The following is a 20,531-nucleotide window of genomic DNA, read 5'->3' as shown; positions in this document are numbered from 1 at the left end:
TGATTGCAATAAGGACATTTAATTCTGCCCCTATTGTATTATTATAATATTATTAATATTATTAACAAATATTACAATTGAATGCTATAAATAAATAATTGGACCTGTTTTAATTGAATAACGTTTTCATTCCCCGTAAATGATATTATTACTAGGTTTCATTTCCTGTTAATTTTTTTGGTTCAAATATAATACATCATCTGGGATCAATACCATCAAAAGTAGAATCAAAATTTAATTTTCATTCAAAACTCTTTAGATATACAAGATTAAACTTCGATTGATAGTTACCAAAAAAAAAAAAAAAAAAACTTCGATCGACACATGATGGATAATTACAAATAAAAATCAGAAAGTAGTACATAAGGGACTATAGCAAAACTTATATCTAAGGAAAATTAATGAAAAAAGTTTGAAAACTTTCTTATATTTAATCAGCACCCGGTCTTTTGATTCCCAACAACAAAATGATGCGTCTTCCATGATCAATTTCTACAAATACACCAAAATGATGCATCTTCCATGATCCATTCTTTGATCTATTTCTGGGTAACAACATTTTCATACAAACAAGAAAAACAAAATCATATAAACAGATAAAATTAATGCAATATAATGAAAACAATGTTTGAGTAGAACTCACATGAAAAGAAACGAGGATAAACATCCACCCATCGCAATACGAATAGCATACAAAACCTGCAAAACAAACAGAAAAATCAAACCTAATTCATCCAATCTGGATTCATGATGAAATTCATCATCTAATGTATACAAAAATAAAACAGAAAAGATAAATAAAGAACACAACCAAGAGATTTATAACCAATTTCACTTCAAATTCTTCACACCCCGTCAAATATACCTGCTAAATAGCAGATCGAGAGAAAAAAAAAAAATTTAATCAAACGATACTGAAGGGTAGCAATATTAAGAAGCAATGGAGAAGGAAATAAGAGAAAAAATATCTCGGAAAGAAAGAGAGAGCAGGACAAGAAATATGAAGGAAAAGGGAGATGGGGAACTTTGTGCCGTGAAAGGAGGAGAAAATATGGGAGATTGATGTGCGGTTATCAAAGAAATAGGGTTTTGATAATTTCTTTTATTTATTACGTTAAGGAAATACACAAATAATTAAATATAAGTGTATAAATATTCACATCCGCTCCTAATGGAAATTATTAAATTTGGAAAATATATGTTGAATTTAGAAATGTATATTAAATTAAAAAAAATATATATTAGAGGCTTACTTATCCTCCTCTAATATCTAAATTTTAATAGAGGCATTTTTTTACGCATCTAAAAGTAGTAATAGAGGCAAATATTTATTTCTGCTCCTAATGAAGATTAATAGAGGCAAATCAACATATCCGCATCTAATCTAATGCCCCTAATAGTTACAATTTTTGTAGTGTTATCATCATTTAAAGATTTGAACGATTGTAATTATAAAGTTCTTATGGTAAAAAAAATACGTTAATCATAAGTGGGGGATAAATAGGTTTTTTTCATGAGTGTACGTAAGTATTATCCATTGTAATTAATTAATTATATTTCTTACTTTAATTATGTTATCTTTCATCTCATCTATTAGGGAAAGAGAAATGAAACCCTACATGGTGCATCTACGATAATTACAATCCTTTTGATTGACTTAGGGCATATTTACATGGATGCCATCTATGATTTTTTTCTTCTTCCTTCTAAACCTAATTTGAATTCCCTTATTGTATTGGTATATAGGATGCGAAAAAGGAGATTAACTTGATGAAACAGGAGATTGAAATACTACAAAAAGGTCTCAGGTATTACAAAGTAAAATTATATTATCCTATTTATTATCATGACATCAATATATATAGAACTTATATTTGCATGTGATTGTATCCATATATACTTCTAACAATTATATATGACAATAATATATATAGAGCTAAATCCATGTAATATAAAAAAAAATATGAAGGGGTAGGGGGAAAATTTGAAACTATTACATTAATTTAGAGAAGAAAGAGTTTTGAACCCAGAACGCTTGTGTAGAAACCCAACAACCTATCCACTAAGATATTAGACACATGTATAGTCTACTAATGTACCAAATTGTAATTATGACCCTTATATAAAGCACTCCATTTCTTGAACTATATCGAATAGGTTTTTTGGAGTACAGTTAAATCTAGCGAAGTCAAAAGTCTAGTTATTTTGCCACTCAATATTATGGTCTAGTGGTATTCCTCTTTACTTAGGAGTGAGAGGTCTTAGATTCAAATCTCTTGGATGGCGAATTCGATACCAAATTAGGCTACCCATTGTATAGCTTAGCCGAACTCCCCCTCCCCTAATGTAAAAATATCAATATACTCACAAAAAGTCTAGTTATTTTACCAAAAAAAAGGAAAAAGGCCTGTAGTTTAAATTAATTTAACTCAAAGATTATGAATTGAAGAAGTAAACTTTCAAACATATCATACGTAGTAACAGGTTAATTAGGTATGATTAGTTTGGTAATGGTTGTAATTTTGGTTTTAAGGGAATTGGATTACATATGAAAACATTATAGGTATAGGTATATGTTTGATGGAGGTGCCGGGACAATGACTTTGGATGAATTACAAGTGCTTGAAAAACATCTTGAAACGTGGATTTATCATGTCCGCTCAACAAAGGTATCGTTTTTATCCATCACTTACACTATTATTATTTATCACAATCCATAAATTACATCTAAGCAACACTTAATTCATGTTATGTATGCAGATGGACATTTTGTTCCAAGAGATCCAGCTGTTGAGGAACTCGGTAAGTTTGCTTTCCAAAGTCCCTACTTACTTTTTGATGAGATCATGCATTGGTGTTGTATTGTAGATAGAGGTGCGATATCCACACATCTCATTTTACTTCTCACATACATTTTGAATTTTCTACCGTCGGATCTGATGAATTGAAGAAGATCAACGGACAGAAATTATCAAGGGGTATGTGAGAAGTAAAATGAGGTGTGTGGATAGCACACCCCTTATATATAATGCTGGAGATGTTAGTACATACATCAACTTCATTAGATAAGATCCATCAATGTTCCAAAACAGTTTGGCACAATAGTTTTTTTCCATTATTTTTGCTAAGTTTTTAATATTATATCAATGAGAAGGGGAGCGAGCGGGGGTGCAATTGGAGATGTCTACCATAGTAGTTTATAAGTTTAATTGGATTGACAGTGTGATTTATGTTATTAGATTATAGCTCTCTGTTTAAATAGGAAAATAATAATCACATTGTTTAATCATATTAGTTGGTTCTGTTTGATTGTTTCAATTCAGTTATTATCAATATAAGAAGGTGCATAGAAGAAGAAATGTGCGTGGTTGTCATTTCTCTTTGAATAAGTAGAAGATGTTAGAGAGGATTTCAAAAAAATCAACTCCAACTATGCTCCTATCACCTCCTAAGATGGGATACCTCTAAGAGCTCCTAAATATGAGGGAGAAATGAGCTCCTAGTGGTTTTATGTAATTAAATGCTCCACGTTTCAGTTTTATTATTCATAAATAATTAAATTCCTATTGACTCATATTCATTGTGACTTTCTAAATTATGAAGTAAAACTTTTTTAGAGAGTTTCAAAAATAATTTTTCTCTCTTTTTAGTAAATTGAGCTATAAAAAATAGAGAACATAATTGGAGTTGCCCTCAAATCCCTATATCTAGCGTTTTAGAGTGTATTATTTCTTTTCACTAATGTTGCCTAACTCCCTTGGTACTTGAAAATCACTGGTCCAAATGCAACACCAAATTTTTTTGGAAGTGAGCTCTTCATGGCCTCCAAAGTTTTTGGCACTACAACTTGACTTCATTTGTTTTTTGTTACTTCATGAAGAATAAAGCTAGGAATCATTATCCTATCCATCAAATGCCACTTGACTGGGCACATTCATGGCCTTTATAAAATTTCAACTTTTAATTTTGGATAATGGATTGAAATTTTATGTTAATTGATAATATTGTTGCCTTGCTTTTTTTTAATCTTCTCAAATAATTAAATTGATATTTTGAAGGAAGGAATTCTGGCAGCTGCAAATAAGTATCTTCAAGATAAGGTAATCAACGTTCTTATTAAAGTTTATGGTAACTTGTAGCTATTATCGCTAATTATTAGCAAATTTTCAATTTGTCCGCCAATTCAATTTGTTGAAATTTGATAATCTGCCAATTACCCTTTTTTGGCAAGATTTATGGGTAAAAAGACCCATATAATGTATATACTTATCTAACTTTTTAACTGAAGTTCTATGTTTAATTTAGAACGAAATAAAAGAGGCTGATTAAGTAAATACATTGCGGGTGGTTATTTTTCCCCAAAATATAATAATAAAAAAATTTCAGATTTTGACGTCAAGATCAAAGTGACAAAGTGTTAAATGATTGGGTATAAATTCAAAGAGTAATATTTGAGAGACTAAAATTCAAAATACCAATCGAGGGGTCAAAGCTAGATATAATTAAAGCATTATTGTTACGATTACTTTTGTAAAAGTACTAAGTTTTACTTTCTAACTCATTGATGTTAAATATATTTATTTATTTTATGCAGATTGAAGTGAACACTGGAGCTAATGACTTTATGCCAATAGCAACTGACAACACATATCCACTAACCATACCAAATGATATATATGAGTTTTAGAGAAGTAACTATGCTTTATATAATGGTTTAGTATTCTTATTGCCAAGTGTGTGGTGTGGTTTAAAAATTTTCATAAATAAATGTTACTAAGAATCATCCAGCTATCTATGGCTGACAATATTGCATGCATATTGTTGTATTGTACAATATGGTATTGCTATTGAAGTGCATTGTAAGGTAATTTAATGATATGCATAATATTATGGTGTGATTTGTTATTGAGTCATCACTCTTTATTGAATGTATTTTATTTTGTGTTAATTAAATTTTACCCTCTAAGTTTGATGGTAATTTTGAGACTAATGGTCACAAGGTTTCAGAATTAGCATTTTACACAACAAGTTTTTAAAACTGTATTAATTTAAAACTTATATCTGATTAACCGTTAGGTTTGCTATTAAATAGATGATGTGAAAATTGTCTATAAGGACATGAAAAGCTTATTGACCATTATGTCGACTAATTGACCGCTAGGTCTGCTGTTAAATAGATGATGTGGAAGTTGTGATCAATCACAAAATGGCTCGATAATTCGCCAACAAAGTGTATTTATAATTTTATACGGAATATGGTATACATTCTTGCTTAATTCCAGTTAATCATGGTGATTCTTAATAGATAACAACTTTAATAACGAAAACTTTTCAATACTTTGGGCAAAACGAAAACAAAAAAAAATAATAATAAATTTTTAAGACGTGCATAATAAAAAAAAAGTCTCTCAATTTCACAATACATTACAACAATATCTTGAAAATCATAATAAAAAACAATTAACAAGACATTTTTAAGTGCGTTTAGCGTCTAGCGTCCATGATTAAAAAACCCACGCTCGCAAGTGTCCAAAAAGACATTTATGTCCATGTCTCTGTCAATTAACATAAATTAATTTTGGGGCCTAAACACAATTCCAAAAACTGTGTTTTACACTTTACTCCATCTCCCTCCCCTTCCCTTCCCTCCTCCGTCTTGAAGCAGCCCTCACCCGCCCGAACTACACCACTTTCTTTAGCCCACCCGACTTTCGCTTTCTTCTTCTTCTTCCCAGACGGCACTGCAAACCCTACGCCTGTCTCTCTCTGTTTCCTTCCCCACTGAAACTTCGTAGGCGAGATGTCCACCTTAGAAATTGAAGCTCGAGAGTACGTTTTCTTCTCAAATTGCTCGATTTTTTTTTCTTCACTTTAACGTTGTATTGCGCACACGTAAATCCTATGTTTATGTTTTTCTAGGGCCCAATATTCAAACTCTAGTGTTATTTTCTGGGCAGACAAATGGGGGAGTAGAGCATAGCAGGGTTAAGTTAGGGATATGTTGGCTTTCGGTAACAGGGGTAGAGACATGTCTGCTAAAGATTTAGTGAGACTACAACGTTGCACTGTTTGAGTGTACTAGAAAATTCGATGTCGTAAATCTGGTTTGTTTTTCTCCCTTTTCAGTGTCATCAAGATTGTGCTTCAATTTTGCAAAGAGAATTCTTTGCACCAAACGTTTCAAACATTGCAGAGTGAGTGCCAGTTATCTTTGAACACTGTCGACAGTGTTGAGACATTTGTTTCTGACATAAATAGTGGAAGGTGGGATGCAATTTTGCCTCAAGTGGCTCAACTTAAGCTTCCAAGGAACAAATTGGAGGATTTGTACGAGCAGGTGTGTAACAGCACTTACCTTTTTATATGTATATTTCAAGCCTGGTTTTAGTCCTTTCACTTTCCGATGTACGAGTAGTGCTATTGTCTGCTTTCTACATTAATATTTGCAACGTCTGATGGGATGACACTTTTGTTTCCTTAATATCTGATCTGAAGGTACGTGGATATGCCTGGTATTTGGACAAGGGAGCAAGTCGAAGCATGGAAACCAGTTGTTGACGCTGTTCACACTAAAGGCGGTATCTTCTTCTGTCAGATTTGGCATGCCGGCAGGGTTTCAAATAGCGGTGCGTTTCTCCCTGCCCTTCACCTTCAATGATCCCACATATTGTGCTGTGTTCAGGTTGTGATTCTAACTCTCGTCTCTACTAACAGGTTTCCAGCCCAATGGGCAAGCTCCAATCTCTTGCACTGACAAGCCACTGACCCCCCAGCTACTGTCTAATGGTGTTGACGTTGCTGAATTCACGCCTCCAAGGCGATTAGAGACAAATGAAATTCCACAAATTGTGAATGATTTTAGACTTGCTGCACGGAATGCTATCGAAGCTGGTAATCAATCTTTTATTTAAACATGAAATGGTAAAATTTGCATAAACTTCAAATTGGATTAAGCTTAATCTGCTAAATGTAGTAAATTAAGGGAATACAAGAAGGTACTTGAAGAAATGCATGACGAAAATGCTTGTCTGATATGTATGTATAGGCTTTGACGGGGTTGAAATTCACGGGGCCAATGGCTACATTATTGATCAGTTTCTTAAAGACCAAGTGAACGATCGAACAGACCAATACGGTGGATCTCTAGAGAATCGTTGTCGATTTGCTCTGGAAATCGTTGAAGCTGTTGCTAATGAGATAGGAGCAGACAAAGTTGGACTTCGATTATCTCCATTTGCCGACTATATGGAGTCAGGGGATTCGAATCCTAACGCATTAGGCCTTTACATGGCGGAATCCTTGAACAAATACGGGATCCTGTACTGCCATGTGATTGAGCCAAGAATGATGACACCGGGAGATATAAGTGAAAGCTCCGATAGTCTTGCGCCAATGAGAGAAGCATTCAAAGGTGCCTTCATCGCTGCAGGTGGTTACGATAGGGAAGATGGGAACAAGGCCATTGCTGAGGGCCGTGCAGATCTTATTGCTTATGGTCGTTGGTTCTTGGCTAATCCGGATTTGCCAAAGAGATTTGAGCTTAACGCTCCTCTAAACAAGTACAATCGAGATACGTTCTACACATCGGATCCGGTAATTGGTTACACTGATTATCCATTTCTTGAAACCACGGTTTAAGTATCCAATTAAATGTGGAAGCTTGAACACTTGTACGTTTATACCTGTATACCTGCACTGATGTTCTTGAATGTTTATCCTGTTACATTGAACATTCTCAGTTGGTTAACTAGGTTTGGTGTATTATGACTCGGCAAAAATATACATGCTGTTTTATCAAGAACACGCAAAAATATACTTTAACAACAAAGTAAATTTAGAAACATGCATCAATCTCTTTAGACAAATCTAAATCCCACCCGATCTAAATCCCACCCCATTTTTTTCCTGCAATGTAACAATAGCATTTGATAATGTACATGGAATTTGTATATGTATACATATGCACTTACATTTTGAAACCTATTTACATTATAAACTAGTTTAACCCTTTGAACTATTATCTCAGTTAAAACTGACCCCTTGAATTATTATTTTTGGTAAATGAACTCCTTGAACTATTTAAATTAGCCAATTAACTCCTCACCATCATATTCGATGAAATTTTATCCACTTTGCTGTTAAATATGGCACGTGATTGTGGATGCAAATTTCCGCCGTCTCTTCCTTTGACGAAAAATGCACATGCAAAATGCACATGCAAATTTCCGCCGTCTCTTCCTTTGGCCATAATCAAAGGTCACTAGTAGAAAAACATGTTTGCGCAACGGCATCTTGCGCGACGAAGAAAATTTTGTAGCGCAAAGTCCGTTTGCGCGACGTATAACACAAAACGTCGCGCAAACGTACTTTGCGCGACGGTACTTTGCGCGACGAATAAAGAGTTGTGCAAAACAGCTTTGCGCGACGCAGGTGGGCATACGTCGCGCAAAACTGCTTTGCGCGACGCCGTCATTCGTCGCCAAACTTTTGGCGCCAAACCAAGAAGGTTTACCGCGTTTTTCGTTGACTTTGCGCAACGTAGGTCCTTATGTGTCGCGCAAAACAGCTTTGCGCGACGTAGGATTATATGCGTCGCGCAAAACATCTTTGAGTGACGAAGACTGGCGTCGCGCAAAGCTGTTTTGCACGACGTATGCCCACCTGCGTCGCGCAAAGCCGTTTTGCACGACGCAGGGCATGAACGTCGTGCAAAGTCTTTTTTTTTTTTTTTTTTTTTTCTTTGGTGTTCTTGCATTGCCTTTTTCTTTGTGGTATCCACTTGTGTAAATGTTTTAAATTGATGATCGAATTAGTTCATTATATTTATATAGGGTTAAAGAGTGTAGTTGTAAAAAAATCATCAAAATCGGAGTTAAAATAACCGTTAAATCATGATTTTTCATTTATAGCCATCAAAAAGGTTTGTCCCTGTACCTAATTTCTGCATGTTTGTTTTTGTGATTTTTGGCGTACACGATCTCGAAGCATATACAAACAAGTTTGACGGTTGGATTATTGAAACTAGTTTCGTACAATGCATATCTGATCAAAACATTAGATTCACTAACAATTGGAGTTTATTTATACTTTCATTGAGTATAACATAAGATTTTGTGGTATTCACTTGTGTAAATATTTTAAATTGACGATCGACTTTGTTCATTGTATTCATATAGGATCAAGGAGTGTAGCTTTAAAAAATCATCAAAATCGGAGTTAAAATAACCGTTAAATCGTGCTTTTTCGTTTATAACCGTCGAAAAGGTTTGTCCCATTGCTTGACCTCTGCATCTTTGTTTTTTGGGATTTTTGGCATACACGATCTCGAAGCATATACAAACAAGTTTGACGGTTAGATTGTTGAAACTATTTCTGTACAATGCGTATCTGATCAAAACATTAGATACACTAACAATTGGAATTTATTTATACTTTCATTGAGTATAACATAAGATTTTGTGGTATCCACTTGTGTAAATATTTTAAATTGACGATCGACTTTGTTCATTGTATTCATATAGGATCAAGGAGTGTAGCTTTAAAAAATCATCAAAATCGGAGTTAATATAACCGTTAAATTGTGCTTTTTCATTTATAGTCGTCGAAAAGGTTTTTCCCGTTACTTGATCTCTGCATCTTTGTTTTTTACGATTTTTGGCGTACACGATCTCGAAGTATATACAAACAAGTTTGACGGTTAGATCGTTGAAACTAATTTCGTACAATGCGTTTTCCATCAAAACATTAGATTCACTAACACTAGGAGTTTTTTTATACTTTCATTAAGTATAACATAAGATTTTGTGGTATCCACTTATGTAAATATTTTAAATTGACGATCAAATTAGTTCATTGTATTCATACAGGATCAAGGAGTGTAGCTTTAAAAAATCATCAAAATCGGAGTTAAAATAACCGTTAAATTGTGCTTTTTTGTTTATAGCCGTCGAAAATGTTTGTCCCGTTACTTGATCTCTGCATCTTGGTTTTTTACAATTTTTGGCGTACACGATCTCGAAGTATATACAAACAAGTTTGACGGTTAGATCGTTGAAACTAATTTCGTACAATGCGTTTCCCACCAAAACATTAGATTCACTAACACTTGAAGTTTTTTTATATTTTCATTAAGTATAACATAAGATTTTGTGGTATCCACTTATGTAAATATTTTAAATTGACGATCGAATTAGTTCATTGTATTCATACAGGATAGAATTAGTTCATTGAATGATATATATGTAAAAGATATTATTGTGGATTTTTGTTAGAAAAATATATTACTGTGGGGTTTATCTAAAAAAAATTGAATTTGAAATGAAGAAAGTCACATTTTCAGTAATTTTTATATCTAAATAAAATATATCACAAGTCATCTTCTGTGAGGAAGCCAGAAAGGTATTTTTGAGTTATATATTATCATGGATTGGTATATATTTTTCTCTCTTTCTTTTATGTTGATCATATGGTTTAATTACACAAATATTAATTATTTTTGGTTCCACATGCATGCAGTTCACATTTAATGTAATAGTGAAGCAAGTGCTAGGTTTAACCCCAGATGAGCCACAGACTACACAAATTCTTGAAGATTTCCAGACTTTCATGAGAGGGCTCATTTCTCTTCCTCTCCATATTCCTGGAACTCCATATGCTAGAGCTGTTAAGGTACCTAATATACGAATAATGTTTTACGCGAACTTGTTTTGCAAAACAATGTTTATTTTGCCAAACTGTGAATCAGAATCATAAATTTAAATAAAAATCAACATAATTAATGATTGTAAGTATGTTTATATATATTGTTAAATAGTCTAACAAGAGAACATTTTCCTCCAAAATAAAAGTCTCTATATCTTTTTAATACAAAACCAGCTACGTGTATGGGCTCTCTTCTTGTTTATTACAAAAAAGCAGCTAGGCATGTAGTGTGAGAATTATTATTTCTCTTTACAGGCTAGAAAGAGGATATCTTCAACTGTGAAAGCAATCATAGAGGAAAGAAGAAGAAATGCAGATGGGAGCACTAATTATTGTACTAAAAGAAGTGATTTCCTTGAGATACTTCTGGAAGTTGATACCATATCTGAAGATGAGAAAGCGAGTTTTGTCTTGGATTCTCCATTGGGTGGCTATGAAACCACCTCTCTCTTGATGGCCATGGTAGTTTATTTTCTAGCCCAATCACCATCTGCTTTACAACGATTAAAGGTAATTAATTACCCAAAAACACTTATCTCCTCTTTCATACAAAGCTTAATTAATAAGTTACATTTGATTAACTTTCTTTAATATATCAATTATTTATAATTAATTTCTCGTTTTTGGCTTAGACAAAATGATATTAATTTTTTAATATTTTATTTTTTGATATACAAGTAGAGGATCAGAACATTAGAAGAGTGACATTTTTACCAGTTTTACCAGTTTTGTGCAACTTTCTGCAAATTATTTAATTCCATCTGGCTGGAAAGTTTTACCAGTTTTGATTTTATTTTATTCCTTGGATTGTTTTATTTTCGTTTGATTTTATTTTATTCCAGATTCTTAATCTTGTTTTGTTTCTTGTTTTAGGTACTAGTTTATGACTCGGAGTTCTCATCCGATTTGTGAACATATCCTGGAGTGATTGGGTTCTTCGTCCGGCTGCAAGACGTAAAAGAAAGCGCTACTTGGGAGGCAACCCAATGCATTGAATAAAACAAAGCATGTTCATTTATTTTCGAGAATTACAAGTGCGGAAAAAAAAAATAATGTATCTAACAAAGCATGTTCATGTTGGACACAGAGCCTGCGCACTGAACACTAAGAGCCAGGGACTCTTGAACGGCCAACTCATCGGACCGTCCTGAAAGCAGCTGACTATCTCTGGGAGTGAGGAGGTTCCGAGTTTAGGAATGCAAATCTGGTTATGGAGTGTAAATTCCATCTTCTCCTTGGTGATTGCAGTGAGGCTTCATCGTGAGTTTTTCCACAGGTTACTCTTGAAATGAGCTGGAGATTCTTTTGGTTTCATCCGATCGTTGATTTTCCTTTGTGCTACTCTTGAACTGGGCAGCAGGATTCTTTTGGTCTCCCCCGAAGGTCTGAGCTTACTCCTTTTATCTGTTTCTTTGTTCAATCTCTCCAATTCGTATTGAAGAGGGTTAGAGGATAGCTCAGCATATGCTTGTCTCCTCATGCTTCAATGTATCTTTTTCCTTTGCCTTACTTGCTCCCCTTTGCAGAAGTGGTCCCTTCTCTGGAAGTGTATCAACCGTTGAAGATGACTACTGAAGAGCAACGCTAGGTAAGCAACCAGGGAATAGAGTCCAGGTAGACTCCAAGTGCCGGCTGATTGCTTCTTTCACTTTGCCATGCAAGTAATATGTAGGACAAAGGAAAAGACAGGGAAAGAGCATGATATGAGATACCTTTGCTTTCGCCCTTGATGATATGAGATACCTTTGCTTTCGAAGAGGCAGCGAATGAATCTACATGCTTCGATCCACCGTTTCCTCTTGCCTCCTTTGTATTCCAGGCATTTGGTATCTTCTTTGGGGGATACATCCATGGTTGAAAATGTGTTCTCAAGAGAAGGAGAAAACTGAGCATGTTTGTGCGGGTTGGTTGCAGCTTACATTTTCGGCCGAGAAGGAAAGTTATGCGTTTGTGGGTGTATGCCTTGCCATGAATGTTGATGTATATAGGAATTGTAATGGCAAATGGCAGTGCGGATGCGGCAATGTCTTCCACGCGTCTTCTGAAAAGCCGGGAGCTTTTGACAAAGTGGCACGCGTCTTCTGAAAAGCCGGGAGCTTTTGACAAAGTTGCACTCGCTTTCTGGAAAGCCGGGAGCTTTCGGCTTTGTCACGCACGTTTGTCGGCTAAAGTGTGCAGCTGATTTCTCGCCTTCCACGCGTCTTCTGAAAAGCCGGGAGCTTTTGACAAAGTGGCACACGCTTTCTGAAAAGCCTGGATTGCGTCTGAAGAGCTGGCGATCTTTACGCCGGGAAATCCGGTTTTGAAGAGTGGTGTCTCTTCATTTCTGAATCGGTGAACGCCTCTTCTTTAATAGAGGTGATCGATCACCTCTATCATGCACACTCTGAAGATTGCCCAGAAATCATCTCCGGCCCGTCGAGATTTTATTCCATCCAACCTTCTCTTTTAACTTCTTGAAAAATGGCCAGCTCATCTAACCCATCGAACATTTGCTTAGATTTGAGTCTAAGCAGTGATCCTCTTACAGTTGAGGATAAGGTATGGTGCCCGTCTTTCTTATCTTCTCATGGCCCTCTTACAGTTGAGGACTCTGTGATGACGGATGCAACAACGGCCACGATAGTAGCTCGGAACCTCCTCACTCCCAAAGATAATCAGCTGCTTTCTGGACGGTCCGATGAGTTGGCCGTTCAAGAGTCCTTGGCTCTTAGCGTTCAGTGCGCTGGCTCTGTGTCCAACATAGGCCAACGCCTTCTTGCTCGCTCCCGTCAGGTTGAATCCTTGATGGCGGAGGTGGAGAGTCTTAAGCAGGAGATCAAACAGCTTAAGTACGAGAACCGAAGTTTGCACGTGCTTGCCAACAATTATTCGACAGGCATGAAGAGGAAGCTTGATGAGCTTGATGACCGTCAAAGGCTTGCAGCTTTCTTCCAGAGGCACCTTTTTCCTGGGTTATCCAGCGTTCCACCAAGGCTTGGGGCCTTGAATGATCTATCTTCGGTGCCTCCTGCTCCTATGCCTCCTGCTCCGATGCCTCCTGCTCCGATGCCTTACGCTCCGAGAGTGTTGCCACGTAGTGGGGCCTCACGTACACAACCCTTGTGAAGGCTCCATCTTTCTCTTTCTTTGTTAGATACAATTGTAATTTCTCGAAATAGACAGTGGGTAATATTTGGTTAAAGTCCACACGCAATAGACTACTATCACTTTCTATTTCTCTCCAATTGTCTTATCCTACAAATCCTAAAATTAATAAGCATCTTAATGGAAGAAGACTTACATCATCTTATTAATCAACTACATGCATATGCATGCATGCCTTTCTGATACATGCATGATGCATGTCCAACAACACGTTAATTTGTTTTGACAATGATATCAATTAATAGTCCTATTTAAAATGGTAATGAGTTACAAATCTATGATAATTATGTTCCTTTCTCTTCTGAACATCACCATATACTTCTTTGGTCAAATTCCGTTGATATTTTGTGTAGAAATTTTTAAAATGCTTTAATTGATTACCATATATAAAATGAGAGAGTGATGTGAACCTTTAATTGATTACCATATATAAAATGAGAGAGTGATGTGAACCTTTAATTGCTTTAATTGATTACCAACTACTTCCACCACGGACTAGTTAAAAGAATTAGTTTTTTTCCAAGTGTAGGGATTATACCTAAATGGAATTAGTTTTTTTCCAAGTGTAGGGATTATACCTAAATGGGATTATACCTAAATGGAATTAATTGCTTAACTATAATTTATGATTTCTAATCATTTCTAGTTGTTAGGGTAAAGTAATGACTAATTCAATCTTGCTAACTTTCTTCTGTCTTCTACTATTGTCAAAAGGGAGATTGTAAGTTTGAACCGCACACTATTTTTCTCCTTCTCACTTATCCACGTATCTCTATACTTTTTGTCATTGAATTATAAATCAAACAGACGATGAGAAGAAAAACTATATTGTTATCATTCTCCTTGTCAAAATCATCCCACTGCATATGGAACAAATAACGTTAACTCAACCAAAAACACAATGTTGATGCCTTATACAAATTAAGGGGAACTCTTTCTTAAAATAAAACATACACACTTGTAAAATTGAAAAAAAAAAAAAATTGCGTGCCTTAATGTAGATAAGCACTCATTACATTCAAGTTATGCAGTGATGCTCATCTCTTTTTTCTTCCCATTCATCATTGTTTTTACCGAATAAGAAATGGCAAAGCAAATAAAACAAAGAATGGGGTGGCAGATCACTCTCTGTCGGGTTGTATATCTTAATACTTTAATTAATTCCATTTAGGTATAATCCTCGAGCCATTGGAGTTTCTAAAAAAACTAATTATTGTTTTTACCCTTTAATTATAATCATTGTTCTTACAAAACTTGCGGATCTGGTTGACTCACAGTCACAGTGTATCTGCTTCGACCTCACCAAAACTTGAGAATTGCTCTCTCTCTCTCTCTCTCTCTCTCTCTCTCTCTCTCTCTCTCTCTCTCTCTCTCTCTCTCTCTCTCTCCTTCCACGCTCGCTCCGGCCTTCATTGTTGCTTTCATCTGGTATGCAAAAACTTTCCCTTTTTCTACTTTGTTCATCCGATTGCTCTGCAGCCAAAAGAGCATGATTTTTCTTTTCTAGCCCAGCACCAACTCTACATTCCTCCATATCACGTCTTTCTTCTCTGTTTCTATATCTGTGTTTTGTAATTTTTATTTTAAATTCATACATACAGATGGTTTCTATATCTCTGTTTCTATATCTGTTTCTATATCTGTGTTTTGTAATTTCTATATCTGTGTTTTGTAATTTCTCCTCTCCTCTCTTTCGGCTGCAAAGGCAACCATCAAAACATAAAGGACCAAAACCAAAGTTTCCTTTTCCCTTTTTTCTTCCCCAAAACAAGGAATGATGTCCACCTTTTTTCTTTTCCTTTGTTTACTAACCGAGAGTGGATGCCAAGTTGGCCATTAATTTGTCCAAAATTATAACTTTTCTTTTTACTTCTTGATTGAACATTGTTTTTAACGCGTATTCTGAGTGATCAGTTTCACATATTGGAGGTAAGCTAGGTTGAGAGTTCTTAGATATAAAACTTATAGTTAATGATATCCTTTAGCATATCAAGGGCGAAGTATATCAATGTTCCAAGTATGAAGCTGCTTGTTTAGTTTCTTGAACCATTGGTTTTTTAAATAATCTTGTATTGATATTATTGCTCTAATTACTTATATTACTTTGGTTGCTAATTTATTAGTTTGAAATGCAAGAAAGGATTAGTTTCTAATGTCATATTTTTTATGGTTCAAAAAGTGTATAGATGTCGCAGTTGATCACTCCTCGTTGGAGTGTGTCCAATGCGGCTCCTACATCATCAGCATCTACTCCAGGCGTGAGTGCTCCAGGCGTGAGTGCTCAGGTGCCCGTATCATCAACATCATCAGTGTCGGTTCAACCTCTCAGTGCACGGCGGCCTCACCGTCGCCGCCGCGAGCTGGAGCCTGGTGATCACGCTTCCTCCTCCTCCGGAGTCAATGGTGGGGCCTCCCAACCAGGTAGTTTTTTTTTTCTAATTCTCACTACATTGTATTTTTTTTTTCTATTTTAAAACTATTATTTTATGATTGTGAAAATTTGTTGGATTGTGAAAATGTGTTGCGGGTTGTGAATTACTGTTTTAAGGTTTTGGGAAATGATATACTATTAGGGGAGGTTTTGCCTAATTTTTTGTACAAATTTAAGCTTTTTACCATTTAAGTTTTTTTGGGCAGCTAAAAAAAACACCAGGGGGCCTAATCGAATGCTAAAGGAGGCACAGGCTGTACGTATGTCCGCCTCCTTGATCAAGATTGCATATGACTCGCAACATCGTGGAGCGGCTACCTCACAGCAGCATAGTAGCGTTGTTACTAGCTGTGGTTATGTTATTCGGAATTGTTGTCCTATGCGGTGGGAGTCTTGGGCACAAATTCCCGAGGAGACGAAGAAACTGGTGCGAGACAAGTTGTCGGTTAGTAAATTAATTTTTAGCCCTTATCATTTTTTTTTTAAATTTTGTTTACAAATATTATAAACCAAAGTATATTATCTTAATATTATTAAATTTCTTAATATTATTTTATTGTTTTTCATATTTGTAGGTCAATTTTGATGTTAAGGACTTATCCCCTGAGGTCAGTGCCTACTTAGAGGGGACCTTAGCAAACCGGTACAAAGATTGGAAGAGCGCTTTTCACATGCATTTTCAGCTATGGGATGATCCGGAGATTGCTCGCCTAGAGGGTTGCCCAAACGAGTTGAGGGACCGGCCAGAGGATTGGGAGTGGCTCTGTAAACATTTTATGGATCCAAAATTTGTGGTATGTACATAATACTTTAATAATAATTTACTGTTTTTGTTATCTTTTTAAGCTTTTTTTAATAATTTCATTCAAATAATCGCACTAACATGTATATTGTATGTTTAACAGAAGAAATCTATTGCTGGCAAGAAAGCTCGGGACTCAAAGACACTTCTCCACCAATAGATTTATTCTGTTAAACATACAATAGATTTCTTGCCAGCAATAGATTTCTTCTGTTAAACATACAATATACATGTTAGTGCGATTATTTGAATGAAATTATTAAAAAAAGCTTAAAAAGATAACAAAAACAGTAAATTATTATTAAAGTATTATGTACATACCACAAATTTTGGATCCATAAAATGTTTACAGAGCCACTCCCAATCCTCTGGCCGGTCCCTCAACTCGTTTGGGCAACCCTCTAGGCGAGCAATCTCCGGATCATCCCATAGCTGAAAATGCGTGTGAAAAGCGCTCTTCCAATCTTTGTACCGGTTTGCTAAGGTCCCCTCTAAGTAGGCACTGACCTCAGGGGATAAGTCCTTAACATCAAAATTGACCTACAAATATGAAAACAATAAAATAATATTAAGAAATTTAATAATATTAAGATAATATACTTTGGTTTATAATATTTGTAAACAAAATTTTAAAAAAAAATGATAAGGGCTAAAAATTAATTTACTAACCGACAACTTGTCTCGCACCAGTTTCTTCGTCTCCTCGGGAATTTGTGCCCAAGACTCCCACCGCATAGGACAACAATTCCGAATAACATAACCACAACTAGTAACAACGCTACTATGCTGCTGTGAGGTAGCCGCTCCACGATGTTGCGAGTCATATGCAATCTTGATCAAGGAGGCGGACATACGTACAGCCTGTGCCTCCTTTAGCATTCGATTAGGCCCCCTGGTGTTTTTTTTAGCTGCCCAAAAAAACTTAAATGGTAAAAAGCTTAAATTTGTACAAAAAATTAGGCAAAACCTCCCCTAATAGTATATCATTTCCCAAAACCTTAAAACAGTAATTCACAACCCGCAACACATTTTCACAATCCAACAAATTTTCACAATCATAAAATAATAGTTTTAAAATAGAAAAAAAAATACAATGTAGTGAGAATTAGAAAAAAAAACTACCTGGTTGGGAGGCCCCACCATTGACTCCGGAGGAGGAGGAAGCGTGATCACCAGGCTCCAGCTCGCGGCGGCGACGGTGAGGCCGCCGTGCACTGAGAGGTTGAACTGACACTGATGATGTTGATGATACGGGCACCTGAGCACTCACGCCTGGAGCACTCACGCCTGGAGTAGATGCTGATGATGTAGGAGCCGCATTGGACACACTCTAACGAGGAGTGATCAACTGCGACATCTATACACTTTTTGAACCATAAAAAATATGACATTAGAAACTAATCCTTTCTTGCATTTCAAACTAATAAATTAGCAACCAAAGTAATATAAGTAATTAGAGCAATAATATCAATACAAGATTATTTAAAAAACCAATGGTTCAAGAAACTAAACAAGCAGCTTCATACTTGGAACATTGATATACTTCGCCCTTGATATGGTAAAGGATATCATTAACTATAAGTTTTATATCTAAGAACTCTCAACCTAGCTTACCTCCAATATGTGAAACTGATCACTCAGAATACGCGTTAAAAACAATGTTCAATCAAGAAGTAAAAAGAAAAGTTATAATTTTGGACAAATTAATGGCCAACTTGGCATCCACTCTCGGTTAGTAAACAAAGGAAAAGAAAAAAGGTGGACATCATTCCTTGTTTTGGGGAAGAAAAAAGGGAAAAGGAAACTTTGGTTTTGGTTCTTTATGTTTTGATGGTTGCCTTTGCAGCCGAAAGAGAGGAGAGGAGAAATTACAAAACACAGATATAGAAATTACAAAACACAGATATAGAAACAGATATAGAAACAGAGATATAGAAACCATCTGTATGTATGAATTTAAAATAAAAATTACAAAACACAGATATAGAAACAGAGAAGAAAGACGTGATATGGAGGAATGTAGAGTTGGTGCTGGGCTAGAAAAGAAAAATCATGCTCTTTTGGCTGCAGAGCAATCGGATGAACAAAGTAGAAAAAGGGAAAGTTTTTGCATACCAGATGAAAGCAACAATGAAGGCCGGAGCGAGCGTGGAAGGAGAGAGAGAGAGAGAGAGAGAGAGAGAGCAATTCTCAAGTTTTGGTGAGGTCGAAGCAGATACACTGTGACTGTGAGTCAACCAGATCCGCAAGTTTTGTAAGAACAATGATTATAATTAAAGGGTAAAAACAATAATTAGTTTTTTTAGAAACTCCAATGGCTCGAGGATTATACCTAAATGGAATTAATTAAAGTATTAAGATATACAACCCGACAGAGAGTGATCTGCCACCCCATTCTTTGTTTTATTTGCTTTGCCATTTCTTATTCGGTAAAAACAATGATGAATGGGAAGAAAAAAGAGATGAGCATCACTGCATAACTTGAATGTAATGAGTGCTTATCTACATTAAGGCACGCAATTTTTTTTTTTTCAATTTTACAAGTGTGTATGTTTTATTTTAAGAAAGAGTTCCCCTTAATTTGTATAAGGCATCAACATTGTGTTTTTGGTTGAGTTAACGTTATTTGTTCCATATGCAGTGGGATGATTTTGACAAGGAGAATGATAACAATATAGTTTTTCTTCTCATCGTCTGTTTGATTTATAATTCAATGACAAAAAGTATAGAGATACGTGGATAAGTGAGAAGGAGAAAAATAGTGTGCGGTTCAAACTTACAATCTCCCTTTTGACAATAGTAGAAGACAGAAGAAAGTTAGCAAGATTGAATTAGTCATTACTTTACCCTAACAACTAGAAATGATTAGAAATCATAAATTATAGTTAAGCAATTAATTCCATTTAGGTATAATCCCATTTAGGTATAATCCCTACACTTGGAAAAAAACTAATTCCATTTAGGTATAATCCCTACACTTGGAAAAAAACTAATTCTTTTAACTAGTCCGTGGTGGAAGTAGTTGGTAATCAATTAAAGCAATTAAAGGTTCACATCACTCTCTCATTTTATATATGGTAATCAATTAAAGGTTCACATCACTCTCTCATTTTATATATGGTAATCAATTAAAGCATTTTAAAAATTTCTACACAAAATATCAACGGAATTTGACCAAAGAAGTATATGGTGATGTTCAGAAGAGAAAGGAACATAATTATCATAGATTTGTAACTCATTACCATTTTAAATAGGACTATTAATTGGTATCATTGTCAAAACAAATTAACGTGTTGTTGGACATGCATCATGCATGTATCAGAAAGACATGCATGCATATGCATGTAGTTGATTAATAAGATGATGTAAGTCTTCTTCCATTAAGATGCTTATTAATTTTAGGATTTGTAGGATAAGACAATTGGAGAGAAATAGAAAGTGATAGTAGTC

General features: G+C 35.3%; 3 protein-coding genes and 1 long non-coding RNA gene across 6 annotated transcripts in view; 3 read left to right on the top strand and 1 right to left on the bottom strand.

The window, feature by feature from the left end:
- The window catches only part of LOC103967552 (agamous-like MADS-box protein AGL12), a 34,555-nt gene that overhangs the window by 1,503 nt on the left and 12,521 nt on the right, over positions 1–20,531 (top strand). The window contains exons 3-7 of one of the 3 annotated variants that reach the window (XM_048581565.1): positions 1,747–1,808; positions 2,570–2,669; positions 2,761–2,802; positions 4,059–4,100; positions 4,595–4,898. In XM_048581565.1, the coding sequence (XP_048437522.1) occupies positions 1,747–1,808; positions 2,570–2,669; positions 2,761–2,802; positions 4,059–4,100; positions 4,595–4,687 (339 nt within the window). In that variant the 3' untranslated portion in view covers positions 4,688–4,898. Of the gene's footprint in view, positions 1–1,746; positions 1,809–2,563; positions 2,670–2,760; positions 2,803–4,058; positions 4,101–4,594; positions 4,899–20,531 lie in introns of those variants that run through there. The other 2 variants (XM_048581564.1, XM_048581566.1) reach the window with 2 other exon arrangements.
- LOC103967547 lies at positions 223–1,088 on the bottom strand. The gene is made up of 2 exons (XR_007257351.1): positions 644–1,088; positions 223–545 (listed from the first exon to the last, which is right to left on the bottom strand). It is a non-coding gene; the product is annotated as an uncharacterized LOC103967547 (long non-coding RNA).
- LOC125468274 (12-oxophytodienoate reductase 2-like) lies at positions 5,637–7,709 on the top strand. Its single transcript, XM_048581562.1, has 5 exons — positions 5,637–5,829; positions 6,127–6,337; positions 6,496–6,626; positions 6,715–6,891; positions 7,046–7,709. Exons 2-5 carry the CDS (start codon positions 6,270–6,272, stop codon positions 7,636–7,638), a joined length of 969 nt encoding a protein of 322 aa, XP_048437519.1. The 5' UTR covers positions 5,637–5,829; positions 6,127–6,269; the 3' UTR covers positions 7,639–7,709.
- Positions 15,156–17,279, top strand: LOC125476000. Its single transcript, XM_048581563.1, has 5 exons — positions 15,156–15,276; positions 16,028–16,269; positions 16,486–16,724; positions 16,855–17,073; positions 17,185–17,279. The coding sequence occupies exons 2-5, from the start codon at positions 16,035–16,037 to the stop codon at positions 17,239–17,241; spliced, it is 750 nt and encodes a 249-aa protein (XP_048437520.1). The 5' UTR covers positions 15,156–15,276; positions 16,028–16,034; the 3' UTR covers positions 17,242–17,279.

This window comes from the organism of the source record quoted next, unplaced genomic scaffold, assembly GCF_019419815.1.
Source record: "Pyrus x bretschneideri cultivar Hongxiangsu unplaced genomic scaffold, Pyrus_bretschneideri_v1 Contig17, whole genome shotgun sequence".
Lineage (NCBI taxonomy): Eukaryota > Viridiplantae > Streptophyta > Magnoliopsida > Rosales > Rosaceae > Pyrus > Pyrus x bretschneideri.
This window is presented reverse-complemented; position numbering and strand designations above follow the sequence as displayed.